This window comes from Apodemus sylvaticus, chromosome 14 (genome assembly GCF_947179515.1).
Source record: "Apodemus sylvaticus chromosome 14, mApoSyl1.1, whole genome shotgun sequence".
Lineage (NCBI taxonomy): Eukaryota > Metazoa > Chordata > Mammalia > Rodentia > Muridae > Apodemus > Apodemus sylvaticus.
Genome location: NC_067485.1, coordinates 252844 through 274064, shown reverse-complemented (window position 1 = coordinate 274064; position 21221 = coordinate 252844). Strand labels below are relative to the sequence as shown.

At 36.0% G+C, this 21221-nt stretch overlaps 1 protein-coding gene across 1 annotated transcript; it reads right to left on the bottom strand.

The window, feature by feature from the left end:
• Positions 1-16036: 16036 nt before the first annotated feature.
• Positions 16037-16984, bottom strand: LOC127665191 (olfactory receptor 14A16-like). The gene has a single exon (XM_052157624.1). The coding sequence runs from the start codon at positions 16982-16984 to the stop codon at positions 16037-16039; it is 948 nt and encodes a 315-aa protein (XP_052013584.1).
• Between the last annotated feature and the right edge of the window lie 4237 nt (positions 16985-21221).

The window sequence follows — 21221 nt, the reverse complement described above, 5'->3', positions numbered from 1 at the left end:
CCTGGTCATGGTGAATTAGAGTTTTGATGCATTCTTGGATTCAGTTGGCCAAGGTTTTGTTCAGTAATTTTGAATCAGTGTTCATGAGGGAAATTGGTCTGAAGTTCTTCCTTCTTTGGTCTTTGTTTGGTTTAGGTATAAGCATTATTGTGGCTTCATAGAATGAGTTGGGTAGTGTTCCTTGAGTTTGTATTTTGTGGAAAATTTGAAGAGTATCAGTATTAACTTTTCTTTGAAAATCTGATAGAATTCCCTGCTAAACCCATCTGGTCCTGAGCTTTTTTTGAAGGGAGACTATTAATGACTGTTTCTATTTCCTCAGGAATTATGGGACTATTTAGATGATTTATCTGATCCTGTTTTAACGTTGGCATCTAGTAAGTATCTAGAAAGTTGTCCATTTTATCCAGGCTTTCAAACCTTGTTGAGTATAAACTCTTGTAGTAGGATCTGATGATTTATTGAATTTCCAGTTTCTGTTGTTTTGTCTCCCTTTTCATTTCTGATTTTATTAATTTGGATACTGTCTCTGTGCCCTCTGGTTAGTCTGGCTAAGGGTTTATCTATCTTGTTGATAGTTTTCATACAGCCAGCTCCTTGTTTTGTTGATTCTTTGTATAGTTCTTTTTGTTTCTGTTTAGTTGATTTCAGCCTTAAGTTTGATTATTTCCTGCCGTCTACTTCCCTTTGCTTCCTTTTGTACTAGAGCTTTCAAGTGCTCTAGTGTAAGTCTAGTCAAGCTGTTAGTGTAAACTCTCTCCATTCTCTTTTTGGAGGCACTCAGAACTATGAGTTTTTCTCTTAGCACTGCTTTCATTGTGTCCCATAAATTCTGGTACAGTGTGTCTTCATGTACATTAAATTCTAAAAAGTCTTTAATTTCTTTCTTTGTTTCTTCCTTGACTAAGCTATCATTGAGAAGAGCATTGTTCAAGGTCCATGTGTATGTGTGTTTTCCATTGCTTTTGTTTTAGCTAAAACCAGCCTTAGGCCATGGTGATCTGATAAATACATGGAATAATTTCAATATTTCTGTATCTGTTGAGGCCCATTTTTTTTTATCAATTATCTGGTCATTTTTTGAGATGGTACCATCAGGTGCTGTGAAGAAAGTATAGTCCTTTGCTTTAGGGTGGAATGTTCTATAAATATCTGTTAGATCCATTTGGTCCATAACTTCAGTTAGTTTCACTGTATCTCTGTTTAGCTTCTGATTCCATGATTTGTCTATTTTTGAGAGTGGGGTGTTGAAGTCTCCCACTATTATTGTGTGGGGTGCAATGTGTGCTTTGGGCTTTATTAAAGTTTCTTTAATGAATGTGGGTGCCCTTGCGTTCAGAGCATAGATGTTCAGAATTGAGAGTTCATCTTGGTAGACTTTTCCTTTGACCAGTATGAAGTGTCCCTCCTTATCTTTTTTGAAAACTTTTGGTTGAAAGTCAATTTTATCTGATATAAGAATGGCTATTCCAGCTTGTTTCTTGGGACCATTTGCTTGGAAAATTGTTCCAAACCTTTGACTCTTAAATAGTGACTGTCTTTGTCACTGAGGTGGGTTTCTTGTATGCAGCAAATCGTTGTGTCCTATTTATGCATCCAGTCTGTTAGTCTATGTCTTTTTATAGGGGAATTGCGACCATTGATATTAAGAGATATTAAGGAAAAGTGATTGTTGCTTACTGTTATTTTCTTAGTTAAAGGTGAAATTCTGGTTGTGTATCTAACTTCTATTGGGTTTGTTGAAAGATTACCTTGTTGATTTTTCTACGGTGTGGTTTGCTGCTTTGTGTTGGTATTTTCCACCCATTATCCTTTGCAGAGCTGAATTTTTGGAAAGATATTGTTTAAATTTTCTTTTTTCATGGAATGTCTTGTTTTCTTCGTCTATGGCAATTGAAAATTTTTCTGGGTATAGTAGTCTGGACTGACATTTATGTTCTCTTAGGGTCTGTATGACATCTGCCCAGGCTCTTCTGGCTTTCATAGTCTCTGGTGAGAAGTCTGGTGTAATTCTGATAGGTCTGCCTTTATATGTTACTTGACCTTTTCTCTCACTGCTTTTAATATTCTTTCTTTGTTTAGTGCATTTGGTGTATTATGTGCATTATGTGACAGGAGGAATTTCTGCTCTGGTTCAATCTGTTTGGAGTTATGTAGGCTTCCTGTATGTTCATGGGCATCTCTTTCTTTAGGTTAGGGAAGGTTTTTTTCCTATAATTTTTTGAAGATATTTACTGGGCCTTTAAGATGTAAATCCTCGCTTTCTTCTATACCTATAATCCTTAGGTTTGGTCTTCTCATTGTGTCCTGGATTTCTTGGATATTGTGGGTTACAAGCTTTTTTGCATTCTGCATTTTCTTTGACTGTTGGGTTTTCTATGGAATCTTCGGCATCTGAAATTCTTTCTTCTATCTCTTGTATTCTGTTGTTGATATTTGCATCTATGACCCCTGATTTATTCCCAAGGTTTTCTATCTCCAAAGTTGTCTCCCTTTGTGATTTCTTAGTTGTTTCTACTTCTGTTTTTAGATCCTGGATCACTTTGCTCAGTTCCTTCACTTGTTTGTTTGTTTCAGATCTTGCTGTTGTCAGAGAATTGGGTTCAGATGCTGCCATATTGCCTTGATTTCTATTAGTAATGTTCCTACGTTTGCCTTTTGCCATCTGGTTATCTCTGGTGTTAGTTGGTCCTGTTGTCACTGTCTGGTGCTTGAACCTCCTGTAAGCCTGTACGGCTATTTCTCCTCCTCTGGATGACTGGATTTCCCCTGGCCCAGATTGCTGATGGGCTGCCCTACTCTTGGGTGCCATTGGAGCCCTTATGTGCCTTGCCCCAAGCAATGTTATATTCGGGGTTGTCTCTGTGTACCTGGTGTTGCCTATCTTTTCTGTCTGGGAGCAAAGATGGCAGTGGGGAGCCCCTCCAAGTGCTTATTATTCTGCAGGGCAAAGGACCCATGACAGTGTTGGATCATAGATGACCTGCAGTGCTGCCCAGGACTTGGGCGCAGGCAGAAGCCCAGTGGGTTCACCAGTTCAATCAATCTGGGGGTTCCTCAGAAAATTGGAAATAGTTCTACCTGAAGACCCAGCTATACCACTCCTGTATATATATTCAAAAGATTCTCCAACATATAACAAGGACACATGCTCCACTATGATTATAACAGCCTTATTTATAACAGCCAGAAGCTGGAAACAACCCAAATGTACATCAATGGAAGAATGGATACAGAAAATGTGGTACATTTCACAATGGAATACTACTCTATTAATACTACAGCTATTAAGAACAAAGACTGGATGAATTTTTCAGGCCAATGGATGGAACTAGAAAAGATCCTGAGTGAGGTAACTCAGACCCAAAAGGATATATATGGTATGTACTTGCTGATAAGTGGATATTAGTCCAAAAGCTCAGAATAGCCAAGATACAACTCAGAGGCTATATGAAGCTTAACCAGAAGGAAGGCCAAAGTGTGGATGCTTCAATGTCACTTAGAAGGAGGAACAAAATAATCACAGGAGGTAAAGGGAAGGGGGGACCTGGGTAGGAAAAGGGAAAGGTAGGGAAAAGATGGGGCAGGATCACATATGGGAAGAGACAGGAGAGAAGTCCAGAGGGCCAGGAGAATGAATAGAAACATGGAGTAATGGACGTTAGGTAATGGGGGAAAACCGAGAAAGTCCCAGATGCCAGGGATACAAGACTCAAGACCCAACAGAGATGACATTAACCAAAATACCTAACAGAAGGGAGATAGAACCCAAAGAGACCATCTCCAATAGATAAGCATGGTCTCCAGTTTAGGGATGGGGACACCCACCTATCTCAAAACATTTAACCCAGAATTGTTCTTGTCTAAAGAAAACATAGCCCCCCTGCCCCAAATGGAGCAGAAACGGAAGGAAAGGCCACCCAGAGACCACCCCACCTTGGGATCCATCCCACCTGCAGACACCAAACCCTGACACTATTGCTGATGCCAAGAAGCACATGCAGACAGGAGCCGAGTATGATTGTCCTCTGAGAGGCCCTGCCAGCACCTGACTAAGACAGATACAAATACAACCAATGTTGGACTGGCTCATGTCCTTGGAGGATCCCAGAAGATTGTAAGTTGGATCCCAGACATTGGATGGTTGGAGCCTGATTTTGCTTTTGATTGTGACTGTGCCCTAATATTTTTCCCTCTTGAGGGAAGAAAGTATTTTTTTGGAGCCCACAGTTAAGAGACTTTTAATTGTAAAAAGACTTTGGATTTTAAAAGAGATTGGACATTTTAAAGGGATTGAAATTTTAATATGTAAGAATTTGCAAAGACTGTGGGACTTTTAAAATTATTTAGATCTTGGGGATGAATAAGAAAGTAAGGGTGGAGGCTTAATAGTGATGTGTTTGTGTGTCAAGTTGACAAGGGGTCAATTGTACTGGCTGGTTTTGTGTGTTAACTTGACACAAGCAGGAGTTATCACAGAGAAAGGAGTCTCATTTGAGGAAATGCCTCCATAAGATCCATCTATGAGGCATTTTCTTAATTAGTGATCAAGGTGGGTGGGGGAGTGGGCCCATAGTGGGTAGTGCCATCCCTGGGCTGGTAGTCATGGGTTCTAGAAGAATGTAAACTGAGGAAGCAAACCAGCATCCCTCCATGGCCTCTGCATCAGTTCTTGCTTCCTGATCTGTGTGAGTTCCAGTCCTGACTTCCTTTAGTGATGAATAACAATGTGGAAATATAAGCTGAATGAACCCTTTCCTCTCCAATTTGCTTCTTGGTCATGACGTTTTATGCAGGAATAGAAATCCTGACTAAGACAATAGCCTATATATACTCTAGCACCTTTTGAGACCATAAAGCTACATGCAGTTAGGGCAGAATTACATCTAGCCAGAGGGTGCAAAAGAAGTGGCTAAAATCTCAGGTGAATGTCCATGGATCCTCACAACTCCCTTCTTCTAGAAGAAAACAACAATAAATAGATTCAATTTTTAGGATCTTATACAAGTACAGCTATTCTGATAAAGAGGATATCTCAGAGGACATCATTTTGCTACACTTCCTCTGTCTCTTACATTACTACATCTTTCCCTTTTGTGATTTTCCCTGAGTGAGGAGGGAATGGTATAGATATTTGGTTTTTGTCTTTCAATTCAGGATGAGTACTGAACCTGTGTCTTAGTTAGGATTTTATTGCTGAAAGGAGACACCATGACCACAGAAACAGTTAATAGGAAAACATTTAATTAGGGCTGGCTAAATTCAGAGATTTAGTCCATTATCATGGACATGGCAAGCATGTCAGTGTGCAGGTAGACGTGCTAGAAAGCAACTAAGAGTTCTACATCTTCATCCGCAGGCAGCAGAAGGAGACTTCCACATTAGGCATAGCTTGACCCTCAAAGCCCACCTCTACAGCAACACCTTACCTCCAACTAGGATGTACCTACTCCAAAAAAGTCATGCCACCACAGCATGGAAAGGATTATCTTGATTAATGATTAATGGGGTGGGGGCTACTGTGGGTAGTACCATCCATAGATAGATGTGTAAGAAAAGTAGTTGAACATTAGACAAAACAATAACTAGAGAGCAACATAGTGGAGCATGTGTCCTTATTGCATGCAGGGGAATCCTCTGGGTATATGCCCAGGAGTGGTATAGCAGGGTCCTCCAGTAGTGTCACGTTCAGTTTTCTGAGGAACCACCAGAGTGATTTCCAGAGTGGTTGTACCATCTTGCAATCCCACCAGCAGTGGAGGAGTGTTCCTCTTTCTCCACATCCTCGCCAACACCTGCTGACTCCCGAGTTTAACCTTAGCCATTCTGACTGGTGTGAGGTGAAATCTCAAGGTTGTTTTGATTTGCATTTCCCTAATGACTAATGATGTTGAGCATTTCTTAAGGTGCTTCTCAGCCATCTGAATTTCTTCAGGTGAAAAATCTTTGTGTAGATCTGCACCCCATTTTTAATAGGGTTATTTGGTTCCCTGAGGTCTAACTTCTTGAGTTCTTTGTATATATTGGATATTAGCCCTCTATTGGATGTAGGGATGGTGAATATCTTTTTCCAGTTTGTTGGTTGCTGTTTTGTCCTTTTGATAGTGTCCTTTGCCTTACAGAAATCCAGAAGCTGGAAAGAACCCAGATGTCCCTCAATGGAGGAATGGATACAGAAAATGTGGTGTATTTACACAATGGAATACTACTCAGCAATTAAAAACAATGAATTCATGAAATTTGTTGGCAAATATCATCCTAAGTGAGGTAACCCAATCACAAAAGAATATACATGGAATGCAATCACTGATAAGTGGATATTAACTAGCCCAGAAGCTATGAATACCCAAGACATAAGTAGCATATCAGATGACTCCCATGAAGAAGTAAGGACAGGGCCCTGATCCTGGAAAGGCCTGTTCCAGCATTGTAGGGAAGTAACAGGACAGAGAAAAAGGAGGGAGGTGATTGGAGAATGAGTGTATAGAAGGCTTATGGGACGTATGGGGTGGGGGGAACTGGGAAAGGGGAAAGCATTTGGAATGTAAACAAAGAATTTAGAAAAGAAAAAATAAAAGAAATCATGTAAAAAACCAAAACAAAACTAGAGAGCAAGCCAGTAAACAACTTTCCTCCATTGTTTCTACATCGGTTTTCTGCCTTGATTTCCTGCTCTGATTTCTCCTTTGATGGACGTTAGGTGAAAGTATAAGGTGAAATAAATTCTCTCTTCTTCAAAGTTGCTTTTATTCATGATGTTTATCACAGCAACAAAAAGTAAACAAAAAGTAAACTAAAACACCATCCTAATAGGAGACATAACTAAGGGGCCCAAGTATCTGTTCCCTTCAGTTTATCTCATACTCTGGTAAAACCATTACAATTATTAATGAACTTATCTTTTTGTTATTGAATGTAAATTCAAACAAAAATAACCCACATGAAAGTCACATAAAATGAAAGCAAGAGTGGTAAAGGTAAAAAACTAAAAACTTGAGGATACATATATCCCAGCAGATGAGCAAATCACAACAAAGAAACATTAAGACAGATTACAATATGATCCCCTCACAACCTGAAAACTCATTAATATCAGAAAACAAATATAATCATATAGCAATAATGTCAGAAAAAATTTTAGAGTCCTACTTTTAAAAGGGATTAACAAAGTGTTACAGTTCTTTTTTTCCAAGACAGAGTTTCTCTGTGTAGCCCTGGCTGTCCTGTAACTCACTCTGTAGACCAGGCTGGCCTCAGACTCAGAAATCCACCTGCCTCTGCCTCCCAAGTGCTGGGATTAAAGGCGTGTGCCACCACTGTCCAGTTACAGCTCTTTTTTTTTAATTTTAATTTTTTATTTAATCTGTTTTTACAGTCCAGACTTTATCCTCCTCTGACTGTTCCACATCCCATACCTACTCCTACTGTCTCCTCCCAAATCCCTACCCTATGAGACAGCTCCACTTCCTGGGGCCTCTAGTCTTTTGAGGGTCAGGTGCATCTGGACTGAGTCCAGACCTGGCAGTCCTCTGCTGTACATGTATTGGGGGCTCATATAAGCTGGTGTATGCTGCCTGGTTGGTGCCTCAGTATCTGAGAGATCTCGGAGGTCCAGGTTAGTTGCTACTGCTGGTCTTCCTATAGGGTCACCCTCCTCCTCAGCTTCTTCCAGCTTTTCCCTAATTCAACCATAGGGGTCATCAGTTTCTGTCCATTGTTTGGGTGTAAATATCTGCATCCAACTCTTTCAGCTGCTTGTTGGGTCTTTTTGGAGGGCAGTCATGATAGGACCCATTTTGTGAGCACACCACAGCATCAGTAATAGTGTCAGGCCTTGGGGCCTCCTCTTGAACTGGACCCAATTTGGGCCTGTCTTTTGGCTTCCTTTCCCTCAGGCTCTTCTCCATTTTTGTCCATGCAGTTCTTTCAGCTAGAAACAATTCTGGGTCAGAGTTTTTGACTCTAGGATGGCAACTCCCTCCCTCTACTTGATGCTTTGTCTTTTTACTGGACTATAAGAAAGACTAAAGAATAAAAAATAAAATTATAACTGAGAATTTCCAGAACCTAGAGAAATAAATAGACATGCAAGAGCAAAAAAATATTTAGAACTCCAGACAGACATGACCAGTAAAGAACCTATCCATGACATTATAGTCACGATGTCAAAAATAAAAAGCAAAGAAACAACAGTCAAAGTTTTAAGAAAAAATGCCAAGGTAAATATATAGGCAGAAACATCTGAATAGCACCATGATATACTTGAACAGAAACATTAAAAGCCAAGAAAACATTAAATGGCTTATTTCAAGTCCTAGAAGTAAACAACAGTCAAGGAATATGGCTATAGCCAGAAAATCTAATTCTTAAAACATAGAAAAATACAACATTTCAAAACAAAGAAAAGATAAGGAAACTCATTAAAACAAAGCAAACACTGTATAAAATTCTTAAAGGCATATAGTATATAGAAGAAGATAGTTTCATCCACAAGAAATAATATATATCATAATAGGAAAAATCAACAAAAGAGAGCTAAGAAGAAACCTATCATGCCCAAGACAGCAACCAAACAACTTCTAATAGTATCAGAAGAGAAAAGAGAAAACAACTACCTAAAATAGTCAACCAAAACAGCTACTGTCATAAATAATAGAAAACTCTTCTTAATAGTGACTTTGGAAAAAAAGACCTCTAGTCACAAATGCAAAGACACAGACTAACTGGATTAATTCAAAAAATCCAGCTATTTGTTGTCTCCATTAAACATACATAATTAAGAAGAACATCCAAAACCTAAGATTAAAAAGAAAATTAACGTATCAAACAAGAAGTGACAAGTCAACTGGTGTATTGATTTTTCTGAAAAAATAGACAAAATTTTGAAGAAATAGATACTTGCAGTAGGCACCTGAAGTCATGCACTGGGCCCCACTCCACAGGTCTGTCTGCCTCCCAGGAGTCATGCTCTAACCAGAGATAAAAGGTGAGATCCCTTGCCCCAATTTCCACTGCCTGTGGGGACCCCAGCAAGCCCATTAGCTATGTATTCTTGTACCACCCTGTCAGAGCTCCATCTTCCTTCTGGTATGCACCTACACCTGCAGTGTTGAATTTCCCCCACTCCTACCCCCTGCAACAGCTCTGTTTCCCAGGAAGCCTGTTCAAACCCAGGACACACAGACTCACTTGCCCCCCAAGAGGTGGGCTCCAACCCAAGCCAGTCAACACTAGAGACAACCAGATGTCAAATGACAAGTGATATAATACAATCAACAGAAGCCAATGTAATATAGCATTATCAGAACCTAGCTCTCCTACTACTGCAAGCCTTGGATATCCTAACACATCTGAAAAGCAAGACTGTGTGTTACCTTAAATCCCATCTCATGAAGATACAGAGGTCTTCAAAGAGAGTATAAATAATTCCCTTAAAGAAGTACAGGAAAACACAATCAAACAGGTAGACGCTCTTAAAGAGGAGACAAATAAATCCCTTAAATACATACCGGAAAATACAATCAAACAGGAAAAGAAAATGAATAAAATGGCCTAAGACCTAAAAATGGAAAGAGAAGCAATAAAGAAAACACAAATGGAGGCAACCCTGGAGATAGAAAACTTAGGAAAGAGAATAAGAAGTACATATACAAGCAACACCAACAAAATACAAGAGATGAAGGAGAAAAATCCCAGGTGTAGAAGGTACAATAGAAGAAATTGATACATCTGTCAAAGAAAATGCCAAATGTAAAGAGTTCCTAACTTAAAATATCTAGGAAATCTGGGACAGTATGAAAAGACCAAACCTAAGAATAATAAGAAAAGAAGAAGGAGATTTCCAGTTGAAAGTACCAGAAAACATCTTTAACAAAATCATAGAAGAAAATTTCCCTAACCTAAAGAAAGAAATAGCTATAAATGTGCAAGAAACTTACTGAACACCCAATAGGTTGGATCAGAAAAGAAAACTCCTCCTACCATGTAATAATCAAAACATAAAATGTACAGAACAAAGAAAGAATATCAAAAACTGTAAGGGAAAAAGGCCAAGTAACATATAAAAGCAGAACTATCAGAATTACACCTGGCTTTTCTACAGAGACCCTAAAAGCCAGAAGATCCTGGAAAGATGTATTGCAGACCCTAAGAGACCACAGATGTCAGTCCAGACTACTATACCCAGCAAAACTCCCAATCACCATAGATGGAGAAAGCAAGATATTCCATGACAAAACCAAATTTAAACAATATCTTTCTACTAACCCATCTCCACAAAGGATATTAGAAGGAAAACTCCAGCACGAGGATGGTAACTGCACTCAAGAAAACAAAAGAAATTAAACATCTCACAGCAAAACTGAAAGCAAAGCATCACACACACACACACACACACACACACACACACACACACCTACACACACATACTCACACATGCACACACGCACGCATGCACACACGCACGCACGCATGCACACACATTCACACACATGCACACACACACATACACACACACAGCAACATGTACAACATCAAAATAACAGGAACTGACAATCCCTGGTCATTAATATCTCTCAACATCAATGGGCTCAATTTACCAAATAAAAAAGAAGGCTAACACATTGGACATGTAAGCAGGATCCGTTATTCTGTTGCATATAAGAAACACCCGTCAGCAAAAAAGATAGAGACTTCCTCAGAGAAAGGGGATGGAAAAAGGCCTTTCAAGCAAACAGACCCAAGAAACAAGCTGGAGTAGCCATTCTAACATTTAATAAAATGGACTTTCAACCAAAATTAATCAAAAAATATGGGAAAGGGCACTTCATACTCCCCAAAGGAAAAATCCACCAAGATGATTTCTCGATTCTGGACATCTATGCCCCAAATGCAAAGGTACCCCCATTTATAAAAAGAAAATTTACTAAAGCTCAAATCACAAAATGAACCCTACACAGCTTCAACACCCCACTCTCACCAATGGACATGTCATCAAAACAGAAACTAAACAGAGAAACAATAAAAGCAACAGATGTTTCACTCCAAAACAAAAGAATATATCTCCTTATCACCTTACAGAATCTTCTCCAAAACTGACATTTAGTTGGTCACACAGTAAGCCTCAACAGATTTAAGAAGATTGCACTATAACCCACTGCATTCTATCATTGCACCACAGATTAAGGCTAGACTTCAATAAGAATAGGGACAACCGAAAGCCCATATACTTATGGAAACTGAACTACTCTCTACTCAATATTCTCTATTCAAGAGGGACTCTGTGAGGAGTGGACCTGGAAGAGGGGGCATAGTCTGGAATGTAAATAAATAAATAAATTTAAACAAAAAAACCAGAGGAAGTAAATAATGTCACTACATACCAATAAAGTGAACAATTCAATCAGATATAAATATTGTAAACAATATATTGAGTCTCAGAATCCTCTATTTTATAAAAATAAATGCTATGAGGCATATATGATGCATAGGTACTGACAGAATAATAATAATAATAATAATAATAATAATAATAGAAGACTTCAGATACTTAGATAAGTTTTCCAAACTAAAAACTCATCAAAGAAACCGCATTGCTAAATTTTATCATTGATCAGCTTTATTTAACACATCTTTAGAGAATATTACAGACAACAGATAGAGAATACACATTCTTCTCAATAGTACATGGAAATTTTTCTAAAATTATTAATATACCACACAGTAAGCCCTAAAACACATATAAATTGTCTGAGTCTGGGATACCTTCCTTAATATGATATAACATTTTCTTTCTAATAAGAGCACCCTGGAGCAGGAACAAAAGTCTATAAAGACAAAGAAATTGGAAGATGGCTCATAAGATCATTTTTAAAAAATAAGCTTTAAGGTATGAAGAAAGGGAAAGCAATAAAATACATATGCTATGAAAGTGGAGGAAGAAAAACTGGAGATTTATTCACACCAAAATTTAAAAGATAGGTTTCTTAAGCAAATCAAAAATTGTGGAATGTCCTTAATCATACTGAAGTTAGTAATGTTGATGAAGGAATAGATAAATAATAAATTACATAATAATGTATTAAACGGAATACCACACAATTAAAGTAACCATCATTAAGGTAATTTTAAATTAATTTGTAAATTAGAATTAGAGAATAACTCTGGTGAAAGCATCAATTACAAAATTCTCACTAAACCTAGGATATTGTCTTCTCTTTGTATTTCATGTTCATGCTACTAAAATATCATTAATTTCATTTTATTGGGAGTTTAAAAGGAAAGAAGACACAGACATCTTCAATCTGAGGAATTAAGCTTTAAATTTCTAAAAAAAAACATTTTTATCATTGATGTTTACTTTTATTTTTCATTATTTGGAATGCATAACACAAATGTGAAAATATATTTTATATATTTGCAAGTACATATAAGGACTCTAATAATTTCTCTTCTCTTATGATGTATTTATTTCAGAAACATTTTAGGTTCCTGACTAAGAAGGCAGAAGACATTGCATTTTTCTTTTCTTTTTTCTTTTCTTTTCTTTTCCTTTCTTTTCTTTCTTTCTTTCTCTTTTTCTTTTCTTTTCTTTATCTTTAAAATTTTTCCTATTGTGTAGAACATTGAAGGTAAGTGAAAGTGTTTTTCCTCCTTCTTGAGGTCAGTCTATACCATCATTGCTGTATTGCTGTTTTTGTATCTACAACTGGAAATCATTTTTTATTAATCATTTTTTCATTTTCATTTACATTTCAAATGATGTTCTCCTTTCCAGTTTCCCCTCCATAAATTCCCATCCCATCCTCTCTCTTCTGCTTCCCCTTTGCCACTCACCCACTCCTGCCTCACCACTCTAGCATCCCCTTAGGCTGAGCATCAAGCTTCCTCCACAGGACCAAGGGCCTCCCCTCGCATTGATGTCAGACAAGGCCATCCTCTGTTATATATGTATCTGGAGCTATGGATCCTTTCATGAATACTCTTTGGTTGGTGGTTTAGTCTCTGGGAGCTCTGGGTGGTCCAGTTAGCTGATATAGTTCTCCCTATGGGGTTGCAATCCCATTCAGTTCCTTCAGTTCTTTCCCTAACTCTTCTGTTGGGGTCCCCGGGTTCAGTCCAAAAGTTGCGTGTGAGTATTTGTACAGGTCTTAGTCAGGTGCTGGCAGGGCCTCTCAGAGGACAGCCATACTAGCAAGGTTCCTGTCTGCATGCACTTTTTGCCATCAGCAATAGAGTTGGGGTTTGGTGTCTACAGATGGGATGGTTCCCAAGGTGAGGCAGTCTCTGGATGGCCTTTCTTTCAATCTCTGTTCCATTTTTTGTCCCTGTCTTTCCTTTGGACAGGAACATTTCTGAGTTAACAATTTTGAGCTGGGTGGGTGGTCCCATCCCTCAGCTGGGGGTCCTATCTACAGGAGGTAGTTTCTACAGGTTCTATCTTCCCTTTATTTTGGCTAAAGTCATCCCCATTCAGTCCTGGGAGCCTAGTGCTTCCCTGGCATCTGGGATTTTCTAGTGGCTTCCCCCAGTTTCATATCCCCCACTGCTACATATTTCTATTCGATTTCCTGACTCTCTGTACTTCTCTCCTGTCCCTTCCAATACCTGATCCTGCTCTCCCATTTTCCCTTCCCCTCCTCTCTCCCTCTCAGGTCCTATCCTCCCTCTACCTCCTGTGATTATTTTGTCCCATTTTCTATGTAGGATTGAAAATTCCACAGTTTGTCTTCCTTCTTAAGCTCCATATGGTTTGTGGGTTGTATCATGGATATTCTGAGCTTTTTCCCTAATATCCGCTTATCAGTGAGTACATATCATGTGCATTCTTTTGTGTCTGGGTTACCTCACTCAGGCTTGATATTTTATAGTTCCATTCATTTGCCTAAGAATTTCATAAAGTTGTTGTTTTTAATAGCTGAGTAGTACTCCATTGTGTAAATGTACCATATTTTCTGTATCCAATCTTCTGTTGAGAGATATCTGGGTTGTTTCCTGCTTCTGGATACTATAAATAAGACTGCTATGAGCATAGTAGAGCATGCGCCCTTGTTATATGTTGTAGCATCTTTTGTATATATGCCTGGGAGTGATATAGCTGGGTCTTCAAGTAGAACTATTTCCATATTTCTGAGGAACTGCCAGATTGGTTTCCAAAGTAGTTTTACCAGCTTTCAGTTCCACCAGCAAGAACATATCAAAATGATTACTTACCTTGATCAAGTAGGTTTCATCTCAGGATGCAGGGATGGTTCAATATATAGAAAGCCATCAATGTAACCCACTATATAAACAAATTCAAAGAAAAAAACACAGGATCACACCCCTTTGACAAAATACAACACACCTTCATTTTAAAAGTATTGGAGAGACCAGAAATTCAAGGTCCACATGTAAACATAATAAAAGCAATATACAGCAAGCCAATAGCCAGCATCAAACTAAATAGAGAGAACTTGAAGCAATCTCACTAAAATCAGGGATAAGACAAGACTGTCAATTCTCCACCAATCTATTGAATATACTATTTGAGGTTCTAACCAGAACAATTAGACAACAAAAGGCAGTCAAAGGGATACTAATTGGAAAGGAAGAAGTCAAAATATCACTGTTTGCAGAAGATGATAGTGTACTTAAGTGACCCCCAAAGCTCCACCAGAGAATTCCTAAAGCTGATAAACAATTTCAGCAAAGTGGCTGGATATAAAATTAACTCAAACAAATCAGTAGTCTTTCTCTACTCATAGGATAAGTGGGCTAAGAAAGAAATTAGATAAATGACAACCTTCACAATAGTCACAAATAATATTATATACCTTAGTGTGACTCTAACCAAGCAAGTGAAAGAACTGTATGACAAGAACTTAAAGTCTCTGAAGAAAGAAATCAAAGAAGATCTCAGAAGATGGAGAGATCTCCCATGCTCATGGATTGGCAGGATTAACATAGTAAAAATAGCCATCTTACCAAAAGCAATCTACAGATTCAATGAAATCATTATTTCTTGGTTGATAGACTTAAACACAAGCTCGTTCTAATGTGACATTTCAATCTTTTGATTTAAAACAATTTTGCAATATTTTATCTCATTACCTAAAAATCTATACTATTAATGCTCTTAATACTATCATTATTTGATTGGCATCATTATCAATATATTCCAGGCACAATTCTTAGAAATATATGTAAAAATATTGTATTTACAAGTTTATAACCTAAAATGCATTTATTTAAATAATAAATTAATCTCTAAATTCATTTGATGTATTTCCCATCCTATTTTAATTTTTTGTTTTTGTTTTTTGAGGCAGGGTTTCTCTGTATAGCCCTAGCTGTCCTGGAACTCATTCTGTAGACCAGGCTGGCCTTGAACTCAGAAATCTGCCTGCCTCTGCCTCCCAAGTGCTGGGATTAAACACATGAGCCACCACTGCCTGGCATATTTCCCACTTTAAAAGCAAAGAAGAAAAATATTCTAGGATTTCTTCTTACTAGGAACTTTTATTTTAATTGTCACAATGATAAAATTAGAAAAATGGCTAAAAGAATATGTCATAAAATATTTATATTTGAGATACATTATCCAAAAAGAAAACCAAATCTAATGAGACTGGTATTGGTAAATACATGTCTATGAAATGAAAAATATTATTCTTAACCTATAATCTATTGATATAGACATATTTGGAAGATTTCCACTGAATTTATAATTTTAAAATCCTCTAATGTTCAGTCCCACATAACATTATAAAGTGAATCTTTTTTGGTTAGAGCAAGATACTATAGCATATACCAAATAATTTTATTATGGAGTTTGAATTAACAGATAATTTTTTTCTTTTTTCTTTTTTTGGAGACAGGGTTTCTCTGTGTAGCCCCGGCTGTCCTTGAACTCACTCTGTAGACAAGGCTGGCCTCGAACTCAGAAATCTGCCTGCCTCTGCCTCCCGAGTGCTGGGACTAAAGGCGTGTGCCACCACTGCCTGGCCAACAGATAATTTTATATAGTTTGTTCCATAGTAGCTAATATTTTCAAGATTTAGAAGCATGTGGTCATTTTTTCACCAAAAATGTTGTGTAGGGCCACTTTTACATCTGAATTTCTAAAGCTATAAATCACAGGGTTTAGGCTGGGAGGTAACAGAGAGTAGAACACTGGCATAAAAAGGTTCAGTGATGATGGGGATTTGGCTGTTGAGCCTAAATATGCAACAAATCCAGAAGAGAGAAATAAGGTCACCACGGTAAGATGGGGTATACAGGTAGAGAAAATTTTAAACCTTCCTTGTATAGAAGGAATCCTTAGGATTATAGTGAAAATGTGAACATAGGAAATAACCATCAATATAAAACATGCAAAGGCGAAACAACAGCTAGCAATAATAAACACATATTCTAGAATTTGGTCTCCAAAACAAGCAAGTCTAAGAAGTGATGGGATATCACAGAAGAATTGATACACAACATTTGGACCACAGAAATGGACAGAGAATGTTCCTGTGGCATGAACAGACCCATAGATACACCCACTGAGCCATGCTGCCGCCACCATCTGAACACAGGCATCTTTATTCATTATAGCCTCATAGTGCAGAGGGAAGCAAATGGCAGCATAGCGGTCATAGGACATCACCAAAAGCAGGGCAAATTCAGTGCCTGCCAAAAATAAAACACAGAAAACTTGTAAAACACATCCCAGGAAGGAGATGGAATGGGTATTAGTCACAGAGTTCATGATGGATTTGGGAACAGTGACAGAAATATAACAGATATCAATCAGGGACAAATTCTTCAGAAAGAAATACATAGGGGACTGGAGATGCTGGTCTATAGTAGTAATGGTGATAATGAGGAAGTTTCCCACTAGTGCTCCCAGGTAAATCAAGAAGAAAAGTGTGGCACACAATGTCTGCAGCACCTGTTCTTCTGGGTATCCCAGGAGCAAGAATTCCATATATTCTGTTGTGTTGGTTATCGTGTCAGTCATTGTGGTTTCTCTGGGGAAATACAAGGGAAACTATTATTGCTTCACTTACTTATATCTCCCTCTTCTAATTTTGTGAGTTTTTAAAAAATTAAGTAATTATTGATTTGTTTTATTCAATTCTCATTGATGTCTTTGCAATATGATATTATGCAAACTTGCAAACTGGAAAGTTATCAATCATATACAGTAAGTTTTATAAAAAGGTTTTAAAAACACTTTACCTTTTATAAAGAAGTATTAAAAACAGTTACCAAATGTGGGACAATGTTATCAAATGATATCATTAACTTTATATATAGTAAATAGAAATAAATAACCCAATCAGGTTATACAAAAAGGAATATGTTCACTTTAATAAAATGTTTAAAGTAATAGTATTTTTAGCATTAAAAAGTTTGATATCAGTTATACTTACAAATCTGCTTTACTCCCCAAAGAATGTTTTATGAGATGAAAGGGCATGTGGAAAAATTCAGCTGCTTCTTTCTTTATTTTTCTCTACTCTGTTATAGTACAAATAAGCAAGAAAACATAAGTGAGCAGAGAAAAAGATTTTTTTACAAGATAAATGAGGGATAATAACAGGGATGGGAAGGGAGGTACATCAGAGGAACATGACCAAAGAAAAATGATACATATCTAGGAATGTATCATTAAATCATTACTTTTCTAAAACAAAAGAAGTACATTTAATATTAGATATGCTAACAGGTTTTCAACAAATAATGCTAATAATTTTTTAATTTGATAAAAATAAAAATTTACAGATCAAAGAAAATTTAAAAATTCACAATTAAAAATGGAAAAATAGAATAATATCAAGATGGATATATAAATAAATAAATAAACCAGAAAAATTGAGTTCATTACTTGTAAGCACCCTGTTAATTATCATGGGAAATAATGACAACAAAAGTAATGGGATGATGTAAATAGTGTCTCAATAAAGGAAATTCCTCACCTAGAATATACATACATCAATTAACCCCTTAAAGTTAAGGCTATCTTAACATTATTTCAGATGAATAAAAGTTGATGATATTTATGAGGAACTATGATAGTTATTACTGACAACAGAATCTAGATTCACCTATGAGCCTCTGTAGGATACCTGTAAGGGGTTTTCTACATTTGCTCAATTGAAATGGGAAGACCCACCCTAAAAGTGGACAGCACCATTTGATGAGAATAGGTTCCAGACTGTAAAGCTACCTGAATGTCAACATTCATCACCTTTTCCTTCCTGCCTGCAGAAACAATGTAACTAGTTGCTTCCTCAAGCTCCTGCTACCATCACACCCTTGTCATGATGGACAATAACCTTGAATTAGGAACTAAAATCAACATTTTTACTCTTTACATTCCAAAAGATGAAAAATAAAAGTAAACATTAATGATAAAATAATATATTTAGGAATGTAAAACTCAATACAAATTTTTTTAATACTAGAAACATCACATTCTTCAAACATATTTAAAGATTAAAATGGAAAATTAAAGGTTGTACATAATAATGAAGGCAGGAGGCATACTACTCAGTAGGGCAAATATAAAGACTTTTACATTTGCTATTTTATTTCTTTACAAACATAATTTTATTATAAAAAATTGTTAAGCCTTTTTAAAATTAATATCTAAGAAAATTGAAATGTGTGATAATGTTTTTAAATATTAATGAATATTACTATAATGAAATATATTTTTATATTATGTAAAATGACATATTGAATGTAACCTTTGATTTGTTAGTCATATTGCAAATTATGAAATCATCAGATCAACTTAAAGTTGGTAAGGAAAATGTATGGATAAAATGAAATCTGAATACTTAATTTATAAAAAGAAAGAATAGGGGCTATTAAAGGACATATTGATCAAACAGAAAACAAAACGAAGAATTGTAGATATAAATTCAAACATGAATATTTACATCAAAATAAATGCAGTGCATAGCATTTATTTGCGTGTATACTGCATTTTAACCATCTATTTATCTTTTGGTGAACAATTGAGATTATAGATGCCTGTATCATACTGATTTAAGGTTCTTATGGTGTGAATGTATAAAAATTCTATCGCCATGCATATGAATTTAAAACACTTTGCATCAAATTTAAAAATCTCTATACATAAGGAAAAATACTGTACATCTTTAACAATATGTAGACTATAAGACAATTGCTGAAGTAGAGCTAATAATGACTTTGAGATTCAAAGTTGGAAGGAATGGAAGGGTATTGCTCTAAGTATACAAAGTTGCAGTTGAACAGGCAAAAGAAATATATGTTTTGGCATTTATAAATATGCCGACTAGCCTTATTCAATGTTTCTATACTGAATACATATATTACAAAATAATATGTACTTAGATTATATATGACTATAATTATATAAAACATTTAAATATAAAATAAATATAAATATAAATAAATAATAATTTAACACTTTTACAAATATTAGTAAACTTTATAAAATTAAGTGTTAAGACAAATGTCACAAATGTATGGGTAAGCAGAAAACTGATATAACCATAATTATATAACATAAATATCAAACATGGGAGCAAAGAGAAACAAAATTATTTGCAATTCATAAGCATCTGAAGTTTATAGTAACAAATTCAATGTTGAAGCAAAATTTGAAACAAAATACACAAACCTGGAGTCAGAAATACATCTATAAATATAATTAGAAAATTCATATTTTTTATCAGTGACTGATAGAATAAATAGAAAATATAAATAAATGTATTAGAAGGCTTAAAATATTGTAAACAAGTTTACAAGTTGTACATATAGACCAACACATTTTATTTCTTTTGATGTTTATGTGGATCACTAATGACTATGAACAAATCAACAAACCACAAAGAAAAATTACTTTAAAAACTTCAAACTCAGGGCTGGAGAGATGGCTCAGCAGTTAAGAGCACCTACTGATCTTCCAGAGGTCCTGAGTTCAATTCTCAGCAACCACATAGTGTCTCACAACCATCTGTAATGGGATCTAATACCCTCTTCTGGTGTATCTGAAAAGAGCAATGGTCTACTCATTTAAATAAAATAAGTAAATCTTTAAAAGAAACTTCAAACTATACAATCAGATTTTAATTAACTCAAGAATAAGTATAACTACATGAAAATTCTAAAATATTAAATTAAAGATTTTTGTCTAAAACAGTCATAGATAATTTCAACTAAATTCTATGGAAATAAACAGAGGTAATTTTTTGTGATCCCTGTAACCAAAAGATTATTACATGTAATTTTATTGTTCCATATTTTTATATTACAAAAGAAGAAATGTCAAAATTCAGTTACCCAAACTGAATTCTAAATATGCATTTAAAACAACCACATTAACTCAAAAATTTATAAGAAAATTATAAAGAATTAATAATAATTCTTAAAAATGAAAACAGCAACAGAAACAATGCATGTATACTACCTAGACATTTGAATAAAATGTACAAATTAACAATGAAAGTATTTTAAGTTGCCTAATTTTAAATAAATATTAATTTAAGTCAAAATAATAACAATAATGCAAAATAATAATAATTTATGTGCAGTGATCAAGTTTCAATGAGACCACAATAATCAAAATAAATAAGAAATGGAAATTTTAAATGTTTATTAAATAGGAATTTTTAATGTTCAGAAAAGAACAAGTAAATTCTAGGCTAGAAAATATTTATTTCTAACTCAGAAAACAGGAGATCTCATCTCAAAGATGTATGATTATCAAATATTTGCATTTGCATAAATGTTAGAACAAATAAAACCTGCATATTGGCGAGAAGATTAGATAAACCTAGCATTTTTCTTTTTTCTTTTTTCTTGTTTTTTTTTTTTTTTTTTTTTTTGGCTTTTTGGATTTTTTTCCAAGAAGGGTTTCTCTGTATAGCCCTGGATGTCCTGGAACTCACTCTGTAGACCAAGCTGGCCTTGAACTCAGAAATCCTTGAACCCTTGAACTCAGAAATGCTGGGATTACAGGCATGCACCACCACCCGCACGGCCCTAGCAGTTTTCTAAACCATCTTCAGACTGACGTGCCCTGAGACTATCTGCAGTATGAGAGTAGAGATTCAGCGAATAGGCAAAGCCAGGGAATATAGATTTGTAATAAACAAGACAGCTCACAAGGAGCACTGTAGATGTGGCAGGGGAGGACAAGGTTCCTCACAATTGGGCTGTAAGCAACCAGAAAAATTGGGTTTCATCTAGTGGGCAGG